The sequence below is a fragment of the Myiozetetes cayanensis genome, unplaced genomic scaffold (genome assembly GCF_022539395.1).
Source record: "Myiozetetes cayanensis isolate MyiCay16 unplaced genomic scaffold, myiCay2020 scf22, whole genome shotgun sequence".
In the NCBI taxonomy this organism is placed as follows: domain Eukaryota; kingdom Metazoa; phylum Chordata; class Aves; order Passeriformes; family Tyrannidae; genus Myiozetetes; species Myiozetetes cayanensis.
The window spans coordinates 6,062,316-6,085,662 of NW_026087434.1; the positions used below are offsets into that span (position 1 = coordinate 6,062,316).

The window sequence follows — 23,347 nt, forward strand, 5'->3', positions numbered from 1 at the left end:
CTCAGGGAGAGACCCCCCCCCAAGGCCACCCCTGAGGTGTTGGTGGGGGCAAAGCCCGCGCTGGGCGCTGATTGGCCCGGAGGCGCGCGCGGTTGGCGGCGATTGGCCCGAACGCGCGCGACGCGCGTTCGGGCCAATCGCCGCCAGCCGCGCGCCCCGCCCCGCCATCCCAGCGTGAGGCGGCGGGGGGGGGAAGGAAGGGAACAAGATGGCGGCGCTGGGGCGGCTCTGTGAGTGAGGGGGCGGCTTCGCCCTCTGAGGGGAGTGGGGAGCGGGAGGGTGAGCTCGAGAGGGGTTGAGGGGTGCGCCCTCCTCACCCCCCCCCACTCTCCAGCACCACCGCGGGAGGTCGCGTCTCCCCCCTCCCCGGGGAGCTCGGGGCGGGGAAGGGTCAGGGGTTTCGCGTTTCGCCCTGCGGGGCTGAGGCGGAGCCCCCGGTGGGGTGGGCGGGTTTGTGTAAGTGAAAGTGCGACTGTGGTTCGCTCTGTGATTTGATTGCCTGGGGTTCGTCACGTGCCGGAGGCTTTCGTTGTACTCAGTGGGTCGTCTCCTGAAATTAGTGGGGATTTGTAGGGCAATTAGCCTTTTCTCGACATGGAATCACGGGCAGGTTTGGGTTGGAAGAGGCCTTAAAGAGCGTCTTGTTCCAGCCCCCTGCCATGGGCAGGAACACCTTCCATTATCCCAGGTTGCTCCAAAGCCCCATCCAACCTGGCCTTGGATACTTCCAGGGATAAGGCAGCCACAGCTTCTCTGGGCAACCTGTGACAGTGGAGAATTTCTTGCCAATATGTAACCTAACCCTCCCCCTGTCAGTTTGAAGCCATTTCTCCCTTATCCTGTCACTCCATCCCTTATCCCATGTCCCTCTCCAGCTCTCTGGAAGCCTCTTTAGGCACTGGAAGGGGCTCTAAGCCCTCCCTGGAACCTTCTCCAGGCTGAACACCCCCAGCTCTGTGCTCCAGAGTCCCTTATTGCCATTCCCAGGGCTCTGTAATCCTTTTTGAAGTCATTAATCATAAAAATCACAGAATCATTAAGGTTAGGAAAGACCTCCAAAATCATAAAGTCCAACCTTTCTACTCATTTTGGATACTCAGACTGCTCCTGGATGCATCACTGATTATATGCTTATATATCATACCAAATTGGAATCTGCTTATTTGTAAGATTTCAGAATATAACTGAGTAAATGCCATTTGGTCAGAGGGGAAACTGAAGCAGAGATCACAACTTGTCTACTTGCCTCTTCTCAAAGCAATGTATAAGCAATATAAACAATTAAAGGGCATCTGTACTGCATTTTGTAAGAAAATGAAACAGGAATTCGTGCATGTCCTTTAACATCATTGTTGAGTTTCATTCCTCCCTGGGTAGCAGCAGCACTTGAGATGTGTCCTCTTTGCAGGGAACTTAGGCCATGGTGGTTTAATTTATCTTGGAAGTACTTTTTTTTCCCAATAGGGCTTTCCTTTGCCTTTAGTTTTAAAGCCTCTCTTAACTGATACCCTTTACATCTGACAAATGAAATTATGTGTAATAGTTTTTCCAGCTGATGCTGTGGTTCTTTCTCCAAACCTAGTTCTAACCACTCCCCAAACAAGCCTGGTTGCTGTCAGATGGGCTTCTAAGAAAAGCGGGGGCAGCTCCAAAAACTTGGGTGGCCGCAGCCCTGGGAAACGCTACGGATTCAAAAAAGTAGAAGGTAGGTCTGAGCACCTGCTGGGTCTTACTTGCATTTCACTGGGTTCTTCACAGCTTCTCCCCTGGTACTTGTCACTTGTTGAGTGTTTCAGGAGGAGGTGGGCAGGGCATTTTCCAGGAGAAAGGAAAGGGGAGGATCAGTGAAGCCTCGTGATCGAGGGTCGCTGGTGGGAGGGCGGGGTGAGTCAGCCTCCCACCCCAGGAGCCCCGACGGCCACCAGCCAAAATTGCCTACAGAAAATGTACTTTGGTTTATCCTTTGCCTCTCTGGAGCACCCGGAGGGAGGGAACGCCGTGGGACACCTCATAACTGCACTGCACTTTCCCCCCACGCTGGGTGGAAAAACTGAGTATTTCCCATGTTTACAAAGGAGAGAATTACGAGGCTTAGCAGAAGCCAAAGTGCAGATTCTTGCAGCTGAGTGCTCAGTAATTATTAGCTTTGCTGATGGAAACATATCGATGTAAAGGTAATAAAACAAATGCCTTCAGCAACCAGAAAATGCCTTGTACCTCAGAAGCAATCTTTTCACACTTGACTTTTTGCCATGCCCCTTATTTCCTGCTAACAGCATATTTGTTAAGATGCTTTTAGCATTTAAAGTAATTTTTCCTAGGAAAATGCCCAGAGAAAGCTGTGATTTGTAATTCCTGGAACAACTTGTGTTCTGCCAGGCCTTTGGGGAGCTGTTTTCCCTGGAGTCTGACCCTGTCACTCTCTTGCAGGTGCCTTTGTCCACGCAGGCAACATTTTGGCTACGCAGCGGTTGATCCGCTGGCATCCTGGCGCTCACGTAAGGCCTTTTCCCTCTCTTCCCTGGTTCTCAGAGAACAGCAGCCCACCCAGAGTCCCACACCCACTGCCTCCTCTCCTTCAGTCTCATTCTTAATGCTCATCCCTCTGTTCTGTATGTCCTGACATCGGAGTTTCATTATCTGGTATTTGTTGGTCACGGAGCCTGCTCAGAGCCACCCCTGTGTCCGTGGGACTCAGGGGAGCTCTGCAAGTTATGGATATCCCAAAACACTTCTGTGGCCTGACTGGGCACTTGTGCTTCAGGGTGGAATGGATGTCTCCTCCCTCGTACCAAGCACCATTGCAAACCGATTGCTTGGAAGCAAGTTGTGTGGCTTTCTTTTATTTCAAAATACAAAGCAACAGGTGCTGTTGAAGCCGGGATATCAAAACGAGGCAGGCCAGTGATCAGATCTGCTTTAGCTGCGGGCTTCCAGCCCTTCCTTTCTAACGCTCCTCATCCTCTCCCAGGTGGGGATGGGCCGTAACAACACACTCTACGCCCTGGAGGACGGGATTGTGAGATACACCAAGGAGGTCTATGTGCCCCCGCCCCGCAGCAGCGAGAGCAGGGACGTGATCTGCCGCCTGCCCAAAGGAGCAATCCTTTATAAAACCTTCATCAGTGTCATCCCCAACACAGAGGTAGGAAGCTTCAAACTGGTCAAACTGCTCTGAGCCTCCTGCGTCACGTGGATGGGAAGGACAGACCACTACGGCTGGACTGGCATCTGAGGATGAGAGTATTCTAGCTCTGGAGATACCAGTTTAGGACTTGGTTTTGCTACTAAAGCACGGGTGGTCAGTGTTCAGGCACTGGGATCACCTGCTGGCATTTGTAAGAGTGTTTAATAAATGCAGTGGGGCATTGGGTGAAGGTCTTGGCTGATCACAGAATGTGTTATCGTGTTCATTTAGTATCTGGACAACCTGTTCCATTGTGTCACTGGATGGTTCTTTCTACAATCACTCTTATGTCCCACTAATAATTCCCTCTATTTTTACTCATTTTTCGTCATTACTGTTCTCATTCACAACACTGCAGAACAGATCCTTTTCCACGTGCACCTAACACTGCGTTCCAGGAAGCTGGATTTTTTCCTCTGTCTAACTCAACTCAATGATTAACTCAAATACCTGAATGTTCCATTCACTGGCCATGTGAGGCAAATTCACAGGCATAACTCTAACTCATGACTAAGTTCTGGGGCCTGGTAAGATACCAAAGTCTGGGCTGGCATTTGAAGCTCAGTACCTGGAGGTGTATCATAAAGCCATAATCCAGGAGACTTAATCCTTTTATCTTTGAGTCATTACATGATATTTTTGAGCTTATATTGCTCGAAATAAAGGAGCCCAAATGCCTTGTGGCCAAACTGATCTCATTTTATCTACAGGTTGGTAAACAATTTGAAACATTGACTCTGCAGTAGAAAACAGGCTATCAAAATTGGTGGTGTAAGGACACCGGTGTTGACATTATTAGACGATTCTTCTGCTCTGCAGAAGACCAGGTGAACTGGGTCAGCCACACGTGTCCACCTGTGTTTCACATTCTTCATGGAGACCACCAGCTGTTGTGTCCACATGTCTGTCCTTCCCCCAACTGCAGATCCAGTCCCGTGGTTCGTCTCAGTGGTCGGTGTTTGCACACAGCAGGTGACACAACCCCGAGCCTCTCCAAATCCGTGTCTGAGGTCTGTACAAAGCTGCTGTCGGTGACAGGCTCGTTGCTGCCAGAGCACACAGCGATGCTCCAGTGCAGATCCACTCACGGTGGGGACCCCCCCTGGCAGGCAGCACAGGGATACAGTAAAACACTTGGTAACCTACAAAAGGAGTGAAGTAGCACGATACCAGGAGTGCCTGAGGTCTGATCCTTGGAACAGCCAGCAGTGCTGCCTCACTGAGGTACAATGTGCTGCTCCTGAGGAGCTGTGGCCGAGCAGACCTTCCCCTTGGCTCTGCCCCGTGCAGCTCCAGCAGCTGGTCCGTCTCCTTTGGTAACAGTGTTTGCCAGAGAAGAGCAAAGCTTCTGGTTGCTCTGCTGCCTGGCGATGGCTCCGTGGTTGTCCTTGTGCTGCAGGAGGGATGGCAGTGCTGGCTGGGTCTGGGCTGACTGTGGATCTGGGTGAAGGTTTGGCCGTTCCTGCGGAGGGGAACAGTGTCCCAGGCACTTCTGTCGCTGACAGCACAGGAAGGAGCAGCAGGCTGAGGCCGAGGCCTTACACTGCTGTGTTTCTCTGAGTTTGGTAGCTGAGAGGGGCATGGAAAGGGTCTGGAACACCACATCTGTCCAAGGTCTCTGAGCTTATTCCTGTTCCTGAGAAAGCTGGAGGATGCCTCAGAGCGTGCTCATAGGGAGGCGGCATCTATTGAGGGGAGAGGAAGAGCATTACAGCAGATCAGAAATAACCAGGAGATTATCCCACCTCTTCTTACAGAGCGGATGACAAGGCTCACAACCACCACCAGCCTGAAAATTAAGCCCCCGCAGCCCCCAGCACAGCCGGCTGTTGGCGGGGGAACACCTGGAGACAAGCTTAGCATCAGTCTGCAACACAGCACAGCAGAAACCTGCCCCCCTCACACTCTGTGCCACGCTCCTGCTCTTCCCTCTTCCCCTTCAAGGACTTGGCACAAGGCCAGAAAAGACTTTTGTTAAGAGAGGACTGTTATTCACTTTCCTTTAACCAGGGGAAAAAAAATCACTGGGATTTACAGAAGCACCTACAAACCAGGCTTTCTACCCAAGCTTCAGCAGTGAGTCTCACTGCATAGCAGCAGAGAAGAACCTCCAGGCCTTGTCACATTTATTCTGGCAGAGCTGGACTAGCCTTCATCCCACAGCACGTGACAGGAGTGGCCCAGGAATGTTATGGAAGAGCTCCCATTGCAGTTCCTCAGCTACTTGTCCTTGGGGATTTACTCTCCTGTTCTCTCAGTGCTCTGGTTTCATAGAATCACAGAATGCTTTGGATTAGAAGGGACCTTAAAGATCATCCAGTTCCAACACCCTGGCATGGGCAGGGACACCTTCCACCAGGTCAGGTTGGTAGTTTTAGGGCAGGTACCACTAGTTACAGCTCCAGACACTGAGTGGCAAGTGCTGACAGTGCCAGACCTTATGGCACAGCTTTAAGAGCTCACAATCCAGGTAAATCAGTGAGTTTACAGTGCTCTGCTCAGAGTTTTAAATGTTTTTGTTCTGCTTTAGACAATGAGGTCTCTGTTAACGGGAGCCTCTCAGGATGCTGCTGCAGGACCTACGTGGCAGGTGCACTTGCCTTTCTATTATATCCAAAGTATCATAACAGGCAAAGCATCCTACTCATAAATAAGCCATAAACACTTAAAGGTAATAGCAAGGGACCTCCCAGGAGTGTCCTGCATGGAGAAGGGAGCAAGAAATTATGGAAGCCATAGAGATCCAAAAATAACATTCCCAGCTTGGACTTGTATGGAGCAGGTGATCCGAAGTGCCTATCCTTTCTCCCTGGGGCTCTGCCCTGCCTCCCAGCACAGGCATTTCTGCAAACACACCAGGGGGGAGATGGATCATTAACCAGCACAGATGTACACCAGAGGAGCCTCCTGATACACTTTGTGCTTTCCCAGAGATAAAGGCTATCAGGGAAAGGCAATCACAGAACAGAGTCCTCAGCTACCACCAGCTGCTGAAGCAAGACACAGACATGGGCCAGAACAGGGACTCTGCCAGCCCCCTGGGCAGGGAGGGGGAGCTCACCTCCTGGGATGGCTCTGCCCACAGCCCAAACCTCTCCGCAATCATCTGATGGATTTCCCGCTGGCGATCTTTCTTCCGCACGCTCTCGTAGCTCGGCAGGCGGGGCTGCTCCCAGGAAGGGAGCCGGTAGGTGCTGGGGGGTCCAACACAGAAGAGCTCGTCTCCCTAGAAATGCCCATCCCAGGAAAGAAGGGTCAGTGTGACAGTGGCTTGCTCTCTTCACTGGAAGTTCATGGCCTTGTGCCACTTTGAGTTACTTCAGGGTTCAGAGTTGTAGGTGCCTTTCCTTCAAACCCCAGAGAGGAAATCCCTCCCAGGAGGCAATTACACCTCAACCTGCTGTGCAGGATCTGAAGCCATCAGGGATCCTGGCACTTCATGCCCAAACACCTCAGGGCACCATGGTGTTGTCAGTATCCCTGCCCCTCACACCCCACCTCCCCCTAGGGTTTTACATACAGGCAGCACTTCCCAAAGCTGTGGGACAGCACCAGAAGATGCTGTCCAGCACCTTTTCCATAGGTGAACCCAAAAACCACAGTTTTTTTCCCAACCTCATGAGCATCTTTGCCCCCATTCCCACCCAGCTCCCGTCAGGGATCCTGCCATCACCTGCATGCCGGGGTTCTCGGCAGCGCTCTCCAGGCGGGAGGCTCCACGCTGGGGTCCCACCAGCCGCTGGCTGCTGCTGAAGTAGGGCGGGGGACGGTCCTGCAATGAGGAGGACATGAGCAAAGTCAAAATCCCTCACATCCTGCCTGGCAGCTCACATGGGACAGCCTGGGAAGCGGGACTCTGGCAGAGCTGCTCCCTCTGCCCATCTGGCTCATGCAGCTCTCGCTGCTGGCAGTCTCTGCCCGTTCCACACCACCGATGGCTCAGGCACATCCTCTCCGGCAGCACAGGGCCCGCTGGAAGGGGCACAGCACAGCCAGAGGGACAGCTGGGCCCAGGGCAGGGTTTCATTGAGACTCAGAAGAACTATCTCCCTTTGAGAGACAACAAAACCCAACCCAGTTATTTCACTCGTGTGGATAAGAGCTCCGTCGCGTGCTCAGGGTTACAGAATTTGTAAACTCTTATCTACCAAGGTTGTTGTTTCAGGATAACGCAGCAGGCAAATCTGCAGGGCAATAGCTGTGCTACTCCTGAGCAGTCTTGCTCCAGTTAAACTGGATTCCCCGTCAAAGTGTTGAGCAACAGTGAGCAGAAATCCTGCTCACAGAGCATGGCCCCTTGTGCCAGAGCCAGGATTTGAACCTTGGCCATTCCTTGCTCCCAGAAAACCCCATCTCTGCCAGAAAGAAACAGCCGAGAAGCTCCCAGGGAGGCATGTGAACGACTGATTTACTTTTGCTCTTAACAACCAAGGAACTGTTTGTCTTGGCCCGACAGCAGAACTACAAAAGCTGCAGGAACACAGGGCCAACTTTGGTATCAATAACTGATGAGCAAAACCAGCACAACTACACCTGCCCAAGAGCTGCCTCACACGCTACAACTGCTTCACTTTATCGGATGGAAATGCATCCTCTATGCGTTCCCTTTCCGTATATAGTTCTTTGCATCCATCTTTCCCACACAGCCCTGCTTGAACCTCCCACCCCAGAGCCAGGCCCCAGCACAGCGCAGGCTCTGCAGCTCAGGGTGCATCCTGCACTACCTCAGGGAGCAGCTCCACAGGGCAGGGATCACGGCAGCAGTGTGTGCCATGGGCAGGCAGCAGGGAGGGAGGGGGAAAGGAGCAATGAATCACGGCTGCACCATCAGTGCAGCCCATCCCCACTGTGATTTTTGCTGGGGACTTCCCAGCCTGCACTGGACTATTAGATTTGCCTTTCCCAGCTCAAGTTTCTCCATCCCTTGGTAGCAAGGCTGAACGTCCCCTCCTCTCTCAGGAACTGTAGAGCTGTACCTGCAACCCTCTCCTCAAGAGCCATCCTGCAGCTCTGGAGGCCGAGCTTTCCCCAGGCAGTCACCACCATAAAAGCAGTGCTGGCTGCACACGCTGCTCTTTTTTCCATCGGCTTCCCCAGTTGAAAGCCAGCCCCAGGAAATTAGAGATGCGAGCGAAAGGGCTTTGTGTCTCACTGCTCCTTCCCTGGGAGCTGTGCACAAGAGAGCCAGCAGTCAGGGATGTGAGTGGCTTTGTCTGCCTTTGCCCTCAGCTTCCAGCCCCCTTCCCTGCTGGGCCCCTTCTCTGTAAAGCAGAGCCCAACCCCACACATAACTAACTGTGTGGGGGAAGAGGACACCCCCTGAGCTGCGTGGGGAGCAGAGGGACCTGTTAGTGTCGGGCCTTGGAGATACAACCCCAACGGCACAGCCAGGCAGGACGGGGTGGGTGGACAGATCTCTGGAATAGAGTGGGAGCAAGGAGGCAGCAGAGCCCAGCTCATCCATCAGTAACCCCAGCCAGGCTGCAGGAGATGAACCTGGCAGTGCAGCCCCACAGACCCAGTACACGGGAACAGGAGCTCGGGGCGGGAGTGGGGGGAGCAGACGGGGACTCCTGGGCAGCAGGAAGAGAGGGAGGTCTCAGAGGGCACTCACATACTGGCTGGGGGTCTGGAACAAGCGGCAGGAGCAGAGGAACTGGCAGCACATGGGGTCCCGGTGGTACAGGAGCAGCAGCAGGATGAGGATCGCCACGATGAAGACGGAGGTGGATACCGCTGCCGGGGGAAAGGAGCGGTGAGAGTGGCGAGTGAGCCGGTGGCCCGACGGGCCCGCGGGCCTCCTGCCCCTCGCCCAAGCCCCCTCGGCTGCCGCAGCACAGAGCAGCTTGGAGAAGCCCCGGAGAAGACATTCCACCTGCTGCCCGTCCCAACAGCGCCAAAGCCCCTTTGTGCCCAACATCTCTCTCTCCCTACGAGACCGGGAAAAACCTGCAGAGCCGGGGCGGGGGCTCACCCCATCCCGGACCGCGACAGCGGGGACCGGCTCCGGGCGACTCACCCCGCATCCCCCGCCCGGGGCTATCGGCTCTCTCAGCACCACGGCAGGGTGCCGGCTCGCCAGAGCTCCTGTCTCCGGGAACCCGCGGCTCCCACCCGGCCCACGCGCTGCTCCGCGGAGCCCACCGGCACCGCCAGCCCCCACCGGCACCGCCAGCCCCGCCACCCACCTCGCTCGGCCCCCAGCCCCGGGAGCCGGCAGGACCCCGCGTTAGCACTGGACGCCCAGACCGGGGGTATCCCCTCACCGGCACAGTCCGGGAGGCACCGGCAAAGGCCGATCCCGCCCGGCGGCCGCCCCCGCTCCGCTCCCGGCGCCCGCGGAGCCCCCGCCCGGCACTCACTGGCGGCGACGACGATGGCCAGGACGTTGCTGTCCATGCCCGCGCTGGCGGCCGCCGTGCTGCCCGAGGCCTCCCCGGGCTGCGCCATCCCGACCCGGCCGCCGGCAGCCCCTGCCCGCCGCCCGCGCCCCACCGGCCGCGACGGGCGGGGCGGGGCCGAGGCGGGGCCGGGGCGGGCTCAGCGCTCCCGGGGCTCCCGAGCCGCTCCCCTCCGCACACGCGCCCGGGCCAGCCCGGCTCGACCGCGGGTGCCCCGGCCCCGTGGCGGGGTTACCGGAGCCTCGGGGGGCTCCCGGGATCAGCGACACGCGGCAGCCCCAGCACTGCCCCGCTCCTGCTGGGCTGGGCTGCGGGAGGCTCCTGGCCCCGCAGGCACCAGGAGGTGCCCGCTCGTTAGCTAATTAACACCTTAGTTAAGTGCCATGTCAAGGCTAAGTAGCCCGGTACCTGCAGGGCACACGCTGCCAGGGCGTAACCGCGCTGAGCCCCCGGCTCCGAGCTGTGTGTGAGCTCTCACCCTTCAGCCACATGCTATGAAAATCCCGAGTTTGGTTTTGGGTCATACATTATCCTCGCCAAGCGAGGTCATTCTGCCCCAATACCCTCACACCACCTGTGCCGGTGCCCAGGAGGGATTTACACCCTCACCGGGTGAGCCCAATCTCCCCCCACCCTTCACCCCTTCCAGACCACCACAAAAACCCGACACGGCACTGTAGAGATATAGATATATTTGTGATGATGTTGCATATTTAAGACAACTTTACATAATGCTTCTGACACAGAGTTTTGGCATCCTCCCCTGTGTGGCACCTCTCCCCTCCCACATCCCTCCACAGCTCCGGGAACACCCCAGGCAGGAGTGGGCACAGGAGGGGTGGGCCAGGTGCCAGCAGGTACTTGCCCTCACCTACGAAGGTCTCCATCCCCTCCATTTTACAACACACCTCTTGCAGCACCAGCATCCTTAAATCTGGAGACTGAGAGTGTGAGACTGGGCAGGAAGGGAGAGATGGGACACAGGAGGAAGCTGAGGATGGCACAGATCCATGAAGACAGCAAAAACCCACCAGCTCCTGAGACCCTGCCTTGAGCAGAGGGTTGGGCCAGACAGGCTCCAGATAATCCCCAGCTGTGATGTGTCTTCCCAGGGTGAAACCAAACCCAGACTTCTCCAGGCAGCATCAGTCTTGGAGAAAAGAATGTTGGAGGCAGACCCCGAGGACATCCTGGGAGGACAGCGGGGAAGGGGGATGCTCCACTGCAACCCTTCCCAGGGGGACGTGGCGTCTCTTCCCTCCGGAGCAGGGGGAAGCAGAAACAGCAGAGAGCGGATGGAGCCGGCTGGACCTCGTCTCGCCTTTTTGGTTCCTGTCCAGGGAAGCACAGCAGGTCCCAAGAGCTTCTGCCGACGTAGGAGAAAAGAAAAGGTCAGGCAAAGGAGCTGTGGCACGGGGCAGCCCTCCAGGCATGGCAAGCTGCTGTCTCATTCGCAGCAGGACGTTGGCCCCATGGATGATGTTTTGGCAGGGGATGGGGGCATCCCTTTGCTGGAGTGGAGATGAAAGTGGCTGGGTCTACAGCGGCTTGTTGGCCTGGAACTACACACTGAGCGCTCCCCACTCTCTGTCACACAACGCACCAGGGCTCCAGACATTTGGCACAGTCAGGCAGCTGCCCCATGGGACAGGCAGCACCCCACAACCTGGGGCAACCCTGCCCCAGAGCAGCAGGCTGTGGGTCCCCAGCAGCCCCCAGCAGGAAATGGGCAAATGGCAAAACAACAATAATAATAATAACAATAATAATTAATAATAATAAAAAAATATGTAAACGACCCAGCACCCTGTCCTGTAGCACCAGGACACCCAAGAGAACAAGGTATGTTACAGTCTGAGGGGAGATGGAGACACAAGGATTTCCCGGCCAACGCGGGCCCTCGTCTCTATTGCACTTTGCATCATATATATTTCTATATATATATTTATAAAAATACAAACTAAAGGGCTGGGGTGGAGGGGATGAGATGCAAGCCCTGGGCCAGCAGCAGCTCTGTGCACATGGCAGGCTTTGACCCATTCTGCTTCTGCCTGTCCCCAGTCCCTTGCCAGCCTCCTGGAGGGGCAGCCAGCAGCAATGGCCTAGTCCTGCTGAGCTCCAGCCCAGGGCTGGGCAGGGTGCTGAGTTGGTCCAGAACCTGCCCACCCACCAGCTATCCTTCCCTCCCTCCCACATCACCCTTTCCTGAGGCTCCAAGGCCTGGAGTAACAAACACACAGCTCTTCCCAGGCGCCAGACATGTCCCTGCAGGGACGGGCACCCCTGCATGCTCTCCCTGGCCAGCAAGGGCCTCTTCCTGGGGAGGTGGGCAAGACCCACCTCCTGCCTCTCCCTCTGCCCAAAACACCCCAACAGGAGAAGGTTTTCCCCTGCCTGAAGGTTCCCATTCTCTCTTCTTCGAGTGACTACGGTGCAAATGGCACAGGGTGATGTGGTCCGGAGACACCCCACGCCAGAGATGGAGGATGCTCCTCACTCCCAAGGCCGCCCCCCGGCTGCTCCTGCTACCTCAGCCGCCCGTCAGGTTTGACGGGCCCCAGTTCCGATTTGGGGTCCGGGGAGAGGGAGCTCCAGGAGGTTTTGCTGCAGGTCTCCAGGGAGGTGCAGGCAGAGGGGCTGCTGACACAGACATCTGCCACAGCCCAGAAGGTGCCGATGGCAGCGTCCGCCCAGTCCTCCAGTGCCTTGCCCGTCAGCTGCGCCTTCCGTGCCGCGTCCTCCTCCGCCGCCTCGGAGCGGGGCAGGTTGAGGATCCCCCCCAGGCCCTGGAAGTTCTGATCCATGTACTCGTTGCGGGGGGGCCCACCATGCAGCCAGTTGCTGTCATCTGGGTGGGGACAGGGAGAGAAGAGAGAGGGGATCAGCAGCGCAGCAACATCCCTGCCGGTCTTACCTCCCACTCCAGGAGGGCACACCACCTCATGCCTTTCCAATCCCAGCTCCCTTCCAGCCCAAGGACTGGGCTGCTGCTGCAGGAAGGATCTGACTGACCTGCCAATGGGCCTTCCACAGCTGCCAAAAGGCCCAGTTTAAGGATTCACATGGGCAAGGTGACACCAGCAGAAATGGCTCCTGCCTTGTCACCAGTTGCAGCCCAGAGGCCAGCACAGGGGGATGCACCTTGGACCCTGTCCAGCCCCAAGCTCCAGAGCACCCTCACCTTTCCTGAGAGGTTGCTTGCGGTTGAAGGTCTGGGGCACCACCAGGAACTGGTTCTCCCCCAGAGGCTCCCAGAACTGCAGGAGGCGGATGGTCCAGATGCCGGGGCGCAGGGGGTGGTTGAGGGGGGGCTTGTACTGGGTGAACTCTGCCTCGGCATCCACCGTGATATCGTAGGAGGCGGCAATGACGTAGGTGGGGTCGATCCACACCACTGTGGCCGTCAGGTTGGGGCCCCGTGACCACTTCTGCATGGCCACCGGCTCATCAAAAGGCCCCATCAAGCCTCCGAAATTGCGGAACAGTCTTTCCTTGGGATCCCACTCTGTGCCCACCTGGAGGGACAGGAGGTACAAACAGTGGGATGCTGGGCAGAGAGAGGTTTTTTTAATCAGCTGAGGTTTTGTGTTTCACCTCCCCAAATTAGGGAAGGCATAAACCTGGAAGCCTAAATCAATGGACAACCCACCCTCCACGGCTCATGTGCCTGCACCATTCCAGCACTAATCCAGCCCTGGGAGGCCTCCTGCAGCTGCAGGTGCTGGGCACCAGAGACTCAGCTCCCCCTAAAAGATCCTCTGTAGGCCTGTTCCCCACTGATCAGCTCCACATGCCACACAGAAACCAAATTCCTAAAGGTTTGCTCTCAAGACACCGTGGCAGCACTGTGTCCCTCTGTCCCCAGAGGCGTGGGGCAGGTGGGGGAGAGGAGGAAGGGCAGCACAGAGTGGGAGACCCAGGGAGGAGAGTGCCTCATTTACCTCAAGATTTTGCAAGCGGTTTGCCTGTCCTCCGTGACCTGACAGCTTCAGAGCTCCTTGGGGCATCATCCACACCTCCAGGGACTCTGCCTGCCCAGTTGCCAAATTCTGCACTTCCTGCATCACCAGGTAACCCTGGAAACGGTCGTCATAGAAATATAAGTGCACACTGGAGGGGAAGCCCCGGGGTTCAAATCTGGATAAAGAGACAGAGAGAGAGAGAGGTTGCACATCTTAGCACTGGCATCCTCCCAGCACGAGGTGAAGGCTGCCACTTGGAGCCTGGATAGAGCCCTACAGCAAACACCCCACCTGCAGTGCTTGTCAGCCTTCACTGCCGGCGTGGACACGGCTTTGTGGAGCCCCAGCCTGGAGAAGGCTGTGTAGAAGGTGAGGGTGACATCGCTGAGCCCGCTGAGCCCGTCCACGCGGTCGTAGACGTTCTCCCAGTAAGCCTTGAGGGCCGGGGTGTTGGGGGGGTAGCTGCCGTAGAGGTGTGTGTCCAAGATCTCCAGCACCTCCTGATTCACTGTTGACTCGAACTTGCGGGCGAAGAAGGTGGGTCTGGAGAGTTGCTGGAAGAGCACAGGTGTTTCTAGCAGTGTTGGCTTCGCTCGCTCTGCCCTCCCACCCCAGCAGGAAGAAACGCTGGGACCCATCCTGTCCCCTTTGAGGGCACGGGCTAAGGAGCAGCACAGCACAGCCAGCCTGTACGTGGGATCCTCTATGACAGGATCGGTGGGAGCACATAGAACGCTCACTGGTAATGCAGATGGGTTCCCATCTCTCCCACTGCCTCCTCGTTTCTGTGCTCAGAAGCAGCCATGTGTCATCCAGCTCTTTTGCTGTAATCTCTATTCTGATGGGTCCCCACCCCACAAAGCTGCTGCAGAGCCCTGCACAAGCCCTGGCCATGTGGCACAGCCTGCAGGATCAGGGCTCTGCTCTGGGCTCTGCAAGCCCAAGACTGTTGGAAAATCCTGCCAGCTGCTCTTTTCAGAGCTGGGTCTACCTCCCCCAAACCTCCCGTGTTCAGTCTACATCCCCATGCACTGAGAGCATGGGAGACCGTTTGTCACAAGGCATTTTGTCCTGCCAAAAGCACCAGCACTCTGAAGGGGTTTTACCGAAAAGGTGTTTGCCCCAAGTGATAAGATCGTAGGGAAAGAGCAGGGAGAAAGTCTGGGAAGAGGAACAGCACTGCAAGTAGAAGCCTGGCTGCAGGGCAAGACAATCACCCTGCTTCCCGGGTGTTTACAGACATGTCAACATTGAGCCCCACAGCAGCTGGGGAGCCAACTGGTCCCTTGCAGGGCTGGGGCGCAGCTGGTGGGGACATGCACAGCAGCTGGCACTGCAAATCCAGGGTGCCCGAGGGGCAGCTCGGAGAGGAGAGAGACAGGGAGCAGGGGAGAGAGCAGGAGGAGAAAGGAGGATCTTTTTCACCTGTAGCCGGAGGAAGTCCTGGGGTTTGAAGTCATTTGGGGAGCACCCGCACCAGTCGACTATGTGTTTATATTGGCACTTACAGCCCAGCTTCCGGTTCCAGTTGGTCACTCGGAGGTTGTTATCGACCAGCGTCTCGCAGGCGTGGCTGTTCTCCAGGACCGTGTGGAAGAAGGACTGTGCATGGCAGAGAAGGGACAGGACACCCAGTGGGGATGGAGGATGGGTGGTTAATGGAGACCCCCACCCACAGAGGAACAGGACAGACCTCCACTGCTCCCAAAGAGAAGCTTATCCCTGTTCCCAGCACAAGGTAACACATAAGGGACCAGGTTGTGCACCAACACCACTCCTTATCTGGCCCAGAGGGGTGTCTGGACCTAAAGCAAGGCTGGATGTAAACATGACCCTTGGCCTGCCTGATCCTCTCTCGTATCTGTCATGTCTGGACAAGGAGAAGCACAAAGCAGAACCAGCAATGCCCTCTGCAGCTACCCAGGGATGAAGTGGGACAGAGATGTTGAGCACAGTGGCAAGCAAAGCCAGCCCGTGCCCCGCAGGCAGCACCCACCTCGGCTGGCAGGAGCGTGTAGGTGTAGAACTGGCGCAGCTGGGACACGAGCTGGTCGTCGGCATAGACCACGTACTCCACGAAGCTGCGCGTCAGCGAGAACCAGTCGGAGCCCCCGTCCACCACGATGCCCTCGGGAATGTGGCGCTCGCCCAGCCGCCACATGTGGGAGTCACACTCGTGGAACAAGCGGTCCAGGCCCTGCTTCTTGATAAACCTGCCCATGTGGATAAGGATGAGGAGTTAGGATTGTCAATCACTTTGCTAAGTGCAGCTCCGTGCAGAACATCTGCCCCTGCCCAGCTGTTTCTGAAATCCCTCCTTTATCTGTTCCTTCAGCTCAGCTCTGCCCTGAGCTGGGATTACCTGGCATTGTCTCGGCCATGAGACTTCAGGAAGTTCTTATCTCGGTATTTGGACAGGAACATCACCAGCTCCTCATTGGTCCTGAGGTGCAAATTAGGAATCATTAATGCCCCTGGGGGGAAGCAGCCAAGTAAACACTCACAATGCAAGAGCCACCAGACACAAGGAGCCTAAAGCTGTTTGCTGGGTGCTGACTCAAACCCTTGTCATGTCACTGGGGAGACACAGACGCGGCCTCTCTGCCGTCTGGCGCCTCATGTGTGTTCCCCTGCAACACCCAGACCGCAGGAAAAAACAGCCTCCGAGGTACTGGCTGGGCTCCTCTGCAGAGATGGGACCAGCCTGGCCCTGGAGCATTATCACCAGCACGTGGGTGCAATCTCCAACCCCATCTTCCTCAGCTCCCTGCTCCTCCCTGCCCCTCCCAAGGCTGCTGCCTGAACACCACCAGCATCCTCCCCTGCCCCAGCAAGGTCCTCACCTCGTGGGGTAGTCGGTGGCACTCAGGTTGATGAAGAAGTCCCAGGGCCACTCAGACAGTTCCAGCAGGTCCTTCATGCTACGCAGGTACATCTTCAGCAGGCTGGCACCTCCCCAGATGGTCACCATGCGCCAGGGTGTCACACGGATGTTGGGGTAGTGCCGGGCCAGCTCCACGGCCTCGCGATGGAGGTAGTTGGAGCGCTGCCAGGGAACAGGGCTCACCCTCAGCAGGGAGCTCATCCTCCTGGAGCCCTGCCCTCCTTGCCACTAGCCCAGGGTCAGCCCTTGCAGGAGCCTCCACGTGGAGGGGAGTGATAAGACTGCTTTGGGCAGGGGGAACAGATCCTGCTTCTGTGGGGTTGCAGTAGAGGCAGGAGGGTCACAGCCACACAGCAGTAAGGACAAACCCTATCCAACCACTTCCACCCAGCTCTGCTCCCCGTCCCAGGGACTGATGCAGCACTGTTAGCACCCCCTCCCCTCATCCCAGCACACACCTTGTCGACGTGGATGTAGAAGAAGTGCTGCTGGTGATACACGGCCTTGATGAGCCGCTTCAGCTGGCGGATGGCCCTGCCGTGCACCACCAGCATGTAGGCGATGCGCACGGGCTGGCTGGGGGGCACCTGCTGCAGCCGGCTCTCGTCCCACTGGATGACAGGGCTCACCTTGCCTGTGCGGGGAGGGAGAGGGCTGTCAGCCACCCCTAGACTTGTCATCAACCACCCAGACCTCCTGAGCAAGGGCAGGGGACAGCAGAGAAGCACAAAGCCTCAGGCAAACCCCAAACTGGCTGCAGTGGCAATGAACAGTGGCAATGAACAGTGGCACACTCCCGGCTTGTCTTACACTGGCAGGGACACTTTGAGGGAGGGGCTGTCCTTCTCTGCCCCCTCAAAACAGAAGATGCAGCTGGGTGGGGCTCTGACCCCTGCAGCGCTGTGGGCTGGGATGAACAGCCCAGCTTAAAGGAGGCTGGCACAGCTTTGATTGGATTACAGAGGCAGCAGTAATCTGGGAATCAGTGACAGATTGAGGCCGCTTGCTGCCAGGTGGGTCAGTGTGGTGACACAAGGAAGGTGGCCCACACGCCTGGGATATTCCCGATGCCCAGAGTGAGCAGGAGAACCCCGCAGGACTCACCCGAGAGCTGGCAGTGGCGAGGCACGGACTGGGGCATGAGGCTGCCGGCCCGGTGCAGACACACCACGTTGGCGATCTCCTGTTGGCACTGCTTGGTGCTGGCCCGGGCCAGCGCCGACAGGGCGTCTTTGCCCGTGATTTCGCACTTGGGGGTGAAGCTGTTCTCGGTGGGCTGGGGAGCGCCCTCCACGCTGCCCGTGTCGCCCTGCTGGAAGACAGCCAGCTGGGCCTCCCCGCGCAGCTCCGTCAGGTTCCTGCGGCTGGAGGAGTCCGGCGCGGCCGGCAGCCTCCAGCCCGGCCTGTGTCTGGCGGTGACGGCTCTCACCACCTTGGACACCAGCGCCCCGGGGCTGTCCGGCCGGCTCCGCCACCGCCCATGCTTCCGGCCGGCGCTGCCCCGGCGCCCGGCAGAGCTGTCCGAGTCCTTGGAGCCATCGCTGCTCTCGGGAAACCCGGCTTTTTTCTGCCGCTCCTGTTGCGGTTCCATGTGGATGCAGAAGAGAGGACAGACAGCGTTAACTCGGGCCTGCTTCCCACTGGCTCTGCCAGCGTGCTCCTCAGAGCATCCCTGTTCCCAGTCCCCACAGAGCTCGACGCTGCAGCACGGCAAGTGCTCCAGGAGAAACAACTGTGCAGCAAAGGATGTTACACAGCCTCCTAAAACCCCAGGCTAAGATCCCACAGCACCCTCCTGCATGGTCCTATGCCCCTGTCACAGGGACAGGCTAGCAAGGGAGACTTCAGTTTGCACACCCCATCATCACAGCACCTGACACACACAGAGGGTCTTGCTCTTTGTGGCTGGGCTTGCTGCAGACTTAAGTGCCACCATGGGTTGTTCCTGCACCAGCCACCCTCCATGGTCCTGCCCACGCAGAGGCATCCCTGACAGTGGAGAAAAGCATTGGGCTGCACTGGCAGCCGGTGGTTATTTTATCAGGAGGCAAATGGACCAGCTCTTCCCTGCCATGACCACACTGTGAGCCCAAGCCCAGCACAGTGAGAGTCCCAGGCAGCCATAGCTGTGCTCTCTGGACTGAAAGCACCAGAGAGGCATCAACCAAGTCCTGCCCACACTCCCTTCCCTGGGCCCCAGCTCCCTGCACCGGGCTGGGGCAGGCACTGCCATCACCACCTTCCCTAGAAATCCAGTTACAAACCCTCCCATGGAGCCAAGCGGATGTGTAATTAATTATGCTTCATTACCTTCTGCCAGGCTGGCTGGTGAGCCAGCCCTGGGGAGAGCAGGGAGTTGAGAAGTTTGGATGCCATGCTTGTGGGAAAGAACTTTCCCAGCAAGTGGTACCCGTGGGGCTGGGGCTGTGTGTTCCCACTGCAGGTGCTCCCAGATGACAGGCAGGCAGCTGCCTGCTCTAGCCAGGCCTCCCATGGCTCTCTCACAGCACCCCCAAACCCTGACTGCCCAGTCACTGTGCCAGGCACCACAGGGGACTGCAAGGCACACCCAGGGGTATTCCTGGGTAGCAGCATCTCACGAGGATGGGCAGATGCCTCACAAGGACAGCAGGACTAAACTAGCCCCCAGCACAAGGAACCCTATGGGCGTAGCTCCTGGGAAGGTCACAGCCAGGAGAAAGCAGACAGTGGAAACGCTGGAAAGCATGTGGCGTGATCTGCCTGCTCCACAGTCCCTGAACCACCCTCACTGTGGTGGCACAGCCTGCAAACCATGGCCAAACCACTGCTGGGGTTGGTTCAGCAGGGATAAGCCAAGTCCACTTCCACCCAGACAGGTGTCACGGGCAGCCTGAGACAGGCAGCAAACCCTTCATTGGTCACCATGCAGGACCATCTGTTCCACAGCTATAAACCTGTTTTCCTCACCAAGCACCACAGGAGCAGGCAGTCAGGAGGCCACAAGCGAGGAGCGACTCTTCCGTGGGCTCAGCCCTGTTCCGACAGGAAGAGACTCACTGGTCCCACTCGCACCCTCCACTCCCCAGCACACCTGAGTCCAGGGATTCCCCCCATTTGATGCCCACCCCTGGTCACAGTCCTGCTCATCCCCCTGGAAGGAGCCCTGTTCCCAGCTCACAAGCATGCCTGGCTGCCTTTCCCAGTAGGGAAGTTGTTAGAAGCATCGCCAGCATTTCCGGAGCTGGCAGCTAACGAACTCAAGGGTTTCTAATTACTGCACCACAGCAGAGTAATCCCTCCACCCCAGCCTGGCAGGGAACAGCTCTGGCCACAGTGCTCTGCTGTATTTAAGACTCTTGTTGGACATTCAGTGAGGCTCCCCATCCCCATCTCCTCCTCCTGACACACACAGATGACTCCAGGCACCAGGCAGGGGTCACTCAGAATCACAGAATCATTTAGTTTGAAAAAGCCCCCTAAGATCATTCAACTGTTAAAGCCACCACTAAAATATGTCCCCCAGTGCCACATCTACACGTCTTGTAGATACCTCCAGAGACTGTGACTCCACCACTTCCTCACCCAGCCTGCTCCAGGGCTTGACAACCTTTTTGGTGAAGAAATTTTTCCTAATATCCAACCTAAACCTACCCTGGCACAACTTGAGGCTGTTTCCTCTTGTCCTGTTTGCTTGTTACTTGAGAGACTTACCCTGTCCTGCCTCCCCCAACGTGACACTGCCACCCCACAGTGCCACAGAGCTGTGGGTCAGGTATCTACCTGCACCCAGTCCTCAGCACAGGTCCAAGCTCTGCCACTGTGAGGAGCAGAGTTAACAGCACCTGGTGTCCTGCAGGATTCCCTCTCTGGTTGTCTGACTCTACTGTCTGCCACATACGAGCACTCATCAGACAATACCAGCACTAGAGAAATCCAGAACTAAATTGGCTGGAGTCAGCCCTCTAAAAATAAAAGAAAAACCCAAGGAATCTCTTCTCTAGAAGAAAAGACATTTCATAGGAAGCTTCTCTGGCAGCCACAGCACACAGTGGACACCAACACACAGCCCCCAGAGAGATGCCACCTCCTGCCTGGAAGGACGATGGAGACGAGGAGGGGAAGAGATGTGACAGGGCTAAAACACTTCACCCCAGTGACAGAGCCTCTTCTCCACCCACAAGGACACTTGGTGGTTTGGGTTTTCCTGCTGCCAGCTCCACTGTGGACTAAGTGCTCCAGGAAGTTCATGTGCTCGCTCAGGAGTTGTTGGAGTCACCACAACAGAGGAAGGATCGCCCTGGTCCCTCGGGCTCCCACCTCTGTGGGGACAGGCTCATGTTGCCCACAGTAGGAATGGGAATTTCCTCTCCCATCAGTCAGTCTGGACGGGGATTGTGGCATTTGATCCCAGTGGAACAAGATAACTTGGTTTCCTGGAGGTAGGAAACTCAGTGTTGACCTGGGAGGATGGAGACAGATCCAGCTACTCCTGGTCTGCACACCATAAAGCATCTGCTTGGTGAATACAGAGAGCCTGCAGGACCCCAGAACCAGGCTTGAGAAGAGAAGGGATATATCCAAGCAGCACAGCTGGCTCCACAGTGTTTCCAGGACTCAAGTCTCCCTTTCTCCCTCCACAGCCAGTCACAACCCATTCGTGGTGGGGACGAGCTGTGTCCATTAGTGGGAAGGAGCCATTTACTCTGGCAATTAAGAGATCCCAAACTTCCCCAAATCATTCTAGGCCCACAAGGTCAGGCTCTCCTGGGAGTGTTCCTCTGGCTTTACCAGAAATGGCCTTAGGGGAATGATGACTCCTCCAGGTCTGGCCAAAATCAGAAGCTGCAAGAGGGCACAGAAATCTGCCATTTTACAAGAAATAAAGGTTAACTGGACTTTTCCCAGCTTGCTAATGGGTTTGGGCTGTCTGTAAAATTCAGCATCGTTCTTGTCTTCTCCAAAGAGGCTCCTCAATTCCCAGGCCCTGGAGTCAGGGCTGCTGAGGGTGAACCATCCCCTTTCCAGGCATGGGGACCCACAGCCAAACCTGTCAAACCAAAACTGCCCAGCTCAGCTTTGGGACAAGACATGGGGAATTCAGGCAAGGACCAAGGCAGAACAAGAAAACCTAGGAGGCTGCACAAGGCAGGAGTAGAGAAAAGCAGTACAGGATGGTGCAGAGGAAGAGGGAAGACAGGACAGGGGAAGTAATTTGATCAAGGTCACAGAAAAGGGAAAGGAGCAGTTGGGCACTCCTTGGTACCAGATCAGTCTGCTCTCACGCTTGCAGTGCCTCTGGGTCATGGGCAACTCCATGTCCTCTCTCTTGCCACATTTATTCCCTGGTTCTGTGTCAGGGATGGGTGTATGGAAGCACACAAAGCTGCTCATGGCCGTTCCCCTTGGCCCAAGAGCTCCTGGGGCTGGGAATTAACCTGAGTGAGTGGTGTCCCCTTAGAGACTTTCCCTATTCCCAGGGGCTTCCCAGTTCACCTTCTCAGCTCTTTACTCTCAAGGAAAACTTTCTAGACCTGCTGACCACGGGATCACCCTCCACACCAGGAGGCTTCAGCCACTGCTCCATCGAGACACAGGGGGCCTGGACACAGTCTGGGCAGTAACCAATAAAAAAATAAATCCAAATAAGCAACCCAGAGACCAGGAGCTTTGTTTGAAGGTGGCAGCAACATCCTACAGCAGCCTGGGTCCTCCTTGATACCTGCTCTGTGCCTGACCTTGGGCAAACTCCTTCAGCAGCCTGTGCCTCGGTTTCCCCACAGTCACAAGAAAGGAGTGACGCATTTCGCCCCAGCAGAGTGTTCTGGTACAGAGACAACAGGGACTATAAAAGGTCCTTGTCCCCTGGCGCTTCACAGGCACACCCCTGACTGGGCCAGGTACACAGGAGCTGACACAAACTTCCTGAGCTGCTGTGTGTGCCATCCCAGCTCTCTGAATTCCGTGTTTTATGGTTTGGGTGCCACCGACCTTCTCACAACATCCTCCAGACCACAGAGAAGTGGAAGACCCGCATCGAGCCCCCAACACTCCCTGTGTCCTGCCAGACCCCAACCGACCCCCTCTGGGCTACAAGCTCCCTTTCTCAGGCGCTGTGACCCTGCACTGCTGCAGATGGAGACCCCTCACAGGTGACATCCCACTGCCCACCCCAGTGCCCCGTCCCCATCAGCCTGGGGCTGTGGGCCCCCCCACTGCCAGCGACCCCATCCCGGGTCCGGGCCTCACCAACCGCACACAGACACCCTGGGCGTGGGGGGGAGCACCCCCTCTGTGCCCCCCTCCCAGCTTCCAGAGTAAGGGGTCACTCCAGTCCCCCCAGGGCACTTTCCCTCACTGTGTCCCCCCCCCCAAAAAACCCCTCCTAGCACGCACCGCCTCCCCATGACCCCCAGGCCCACTTCAGGACCCTCAGACCTCCCCTTTCCCCCGCGTCGCCCTCAGCCCCCCAGAGCCCCTCCATCCCCTTCACCGCCCCACCCCGACCCCTCACCGACCCCTCCCGGCAGGCCCCGGGTGGCCACCCCTCAACCCCGCTCCCTGCCGCGGCGCACCTCGGCCGGCCCCTCCTCGTCAAGGCCGGCGGAGCTCCAGAGGACGAGCCCCTGGAGCAGGAGGATGGCGAGGGCCGTGGCGGCCGCCAGCCGGTACCGCCGCACCAGCTTCCTCGCCCGCCCTCCGGCCACCATCGCCCCGCCGGCCACCATCGCCCGCCGCGCCGACAGCAGCGCTGCGCATGCGCCGGCAGCGCCGGGGCGGGGCCTGGGGAGGGGCGGGGACAGGGGCGGGGCGGAGGGGAGGGGGCGGGGCCGGGGTGTGAGGGGAGGATGGGGGGGAGTGTGTGTGTATGTGCATATCTATGTATATATTTATGTATATATATATATATGTATGTGTGTGTACCCTGGGATGC

The 23,347-nt window shown here is 57.2% G+C and overlaps 2 protein-coding genes across 2 annotated transcripts; one reads left to right on the forward strand and one right to left on the reverse strand.

Moving 5' to 3' along the window:
- The first annotated feature begins 185 nt into the window (after nt 1-185).
- MRPL27 (mitochondrial ribosomal protein L27) lies at nt 186-3,377 on the forward strand. Its single transcript, XM_050319473.1, has 4 exons — nt 186-230; nt 1,583-1,705; nt 2,431-2,498; nt 2,972-3,377. The coding sequence occupies exons 1-4, from the start codon at nt 209-211 to the stop codon at nt 3,176-3,178; spliced, it is 420 nt and encodes a 139-aa protein (XP_050175430.1). The 5' UTR covers nt 186-208; the 3' UTR covers nt 3,179-3,377.
- Nucleotides 3,378-10,271: 6,894 nt separating this feature from the next.
- Nucleotides 10,272-23,146, reverse strand: XYLT2 (xylosyltransferase 2). The gene is made up of 11 exons (XM_050319319.1): nt 22,989-23,146; nt 17,539-18,010; nt 16,893-17,068; nt 16,394-16,596; nt 15,913-15,993; nt 15,547-15,763; nt 14,976-15,152; nt 13,842-14,104; nt 13,530-13,725; nt 12,770-13,103; nt 10,272-12,436 (listed from the first exon to the last, which is right to left on the reverse strand). The coding sequence occupies exons 1-11, from the start codon at nt 23,139-23,141 to the stop codon at nt 12,114-12,116; spliced, it is 2,595 nt and encodes an 864-aa protein (XP_050175276.1). The 5' UTR covers nt 23,142-23,146; the 3' UTR covers nt 10,272-12,113.
- Nucleotides 23,147-23,347: the final 201 nt, after the last annotated feature.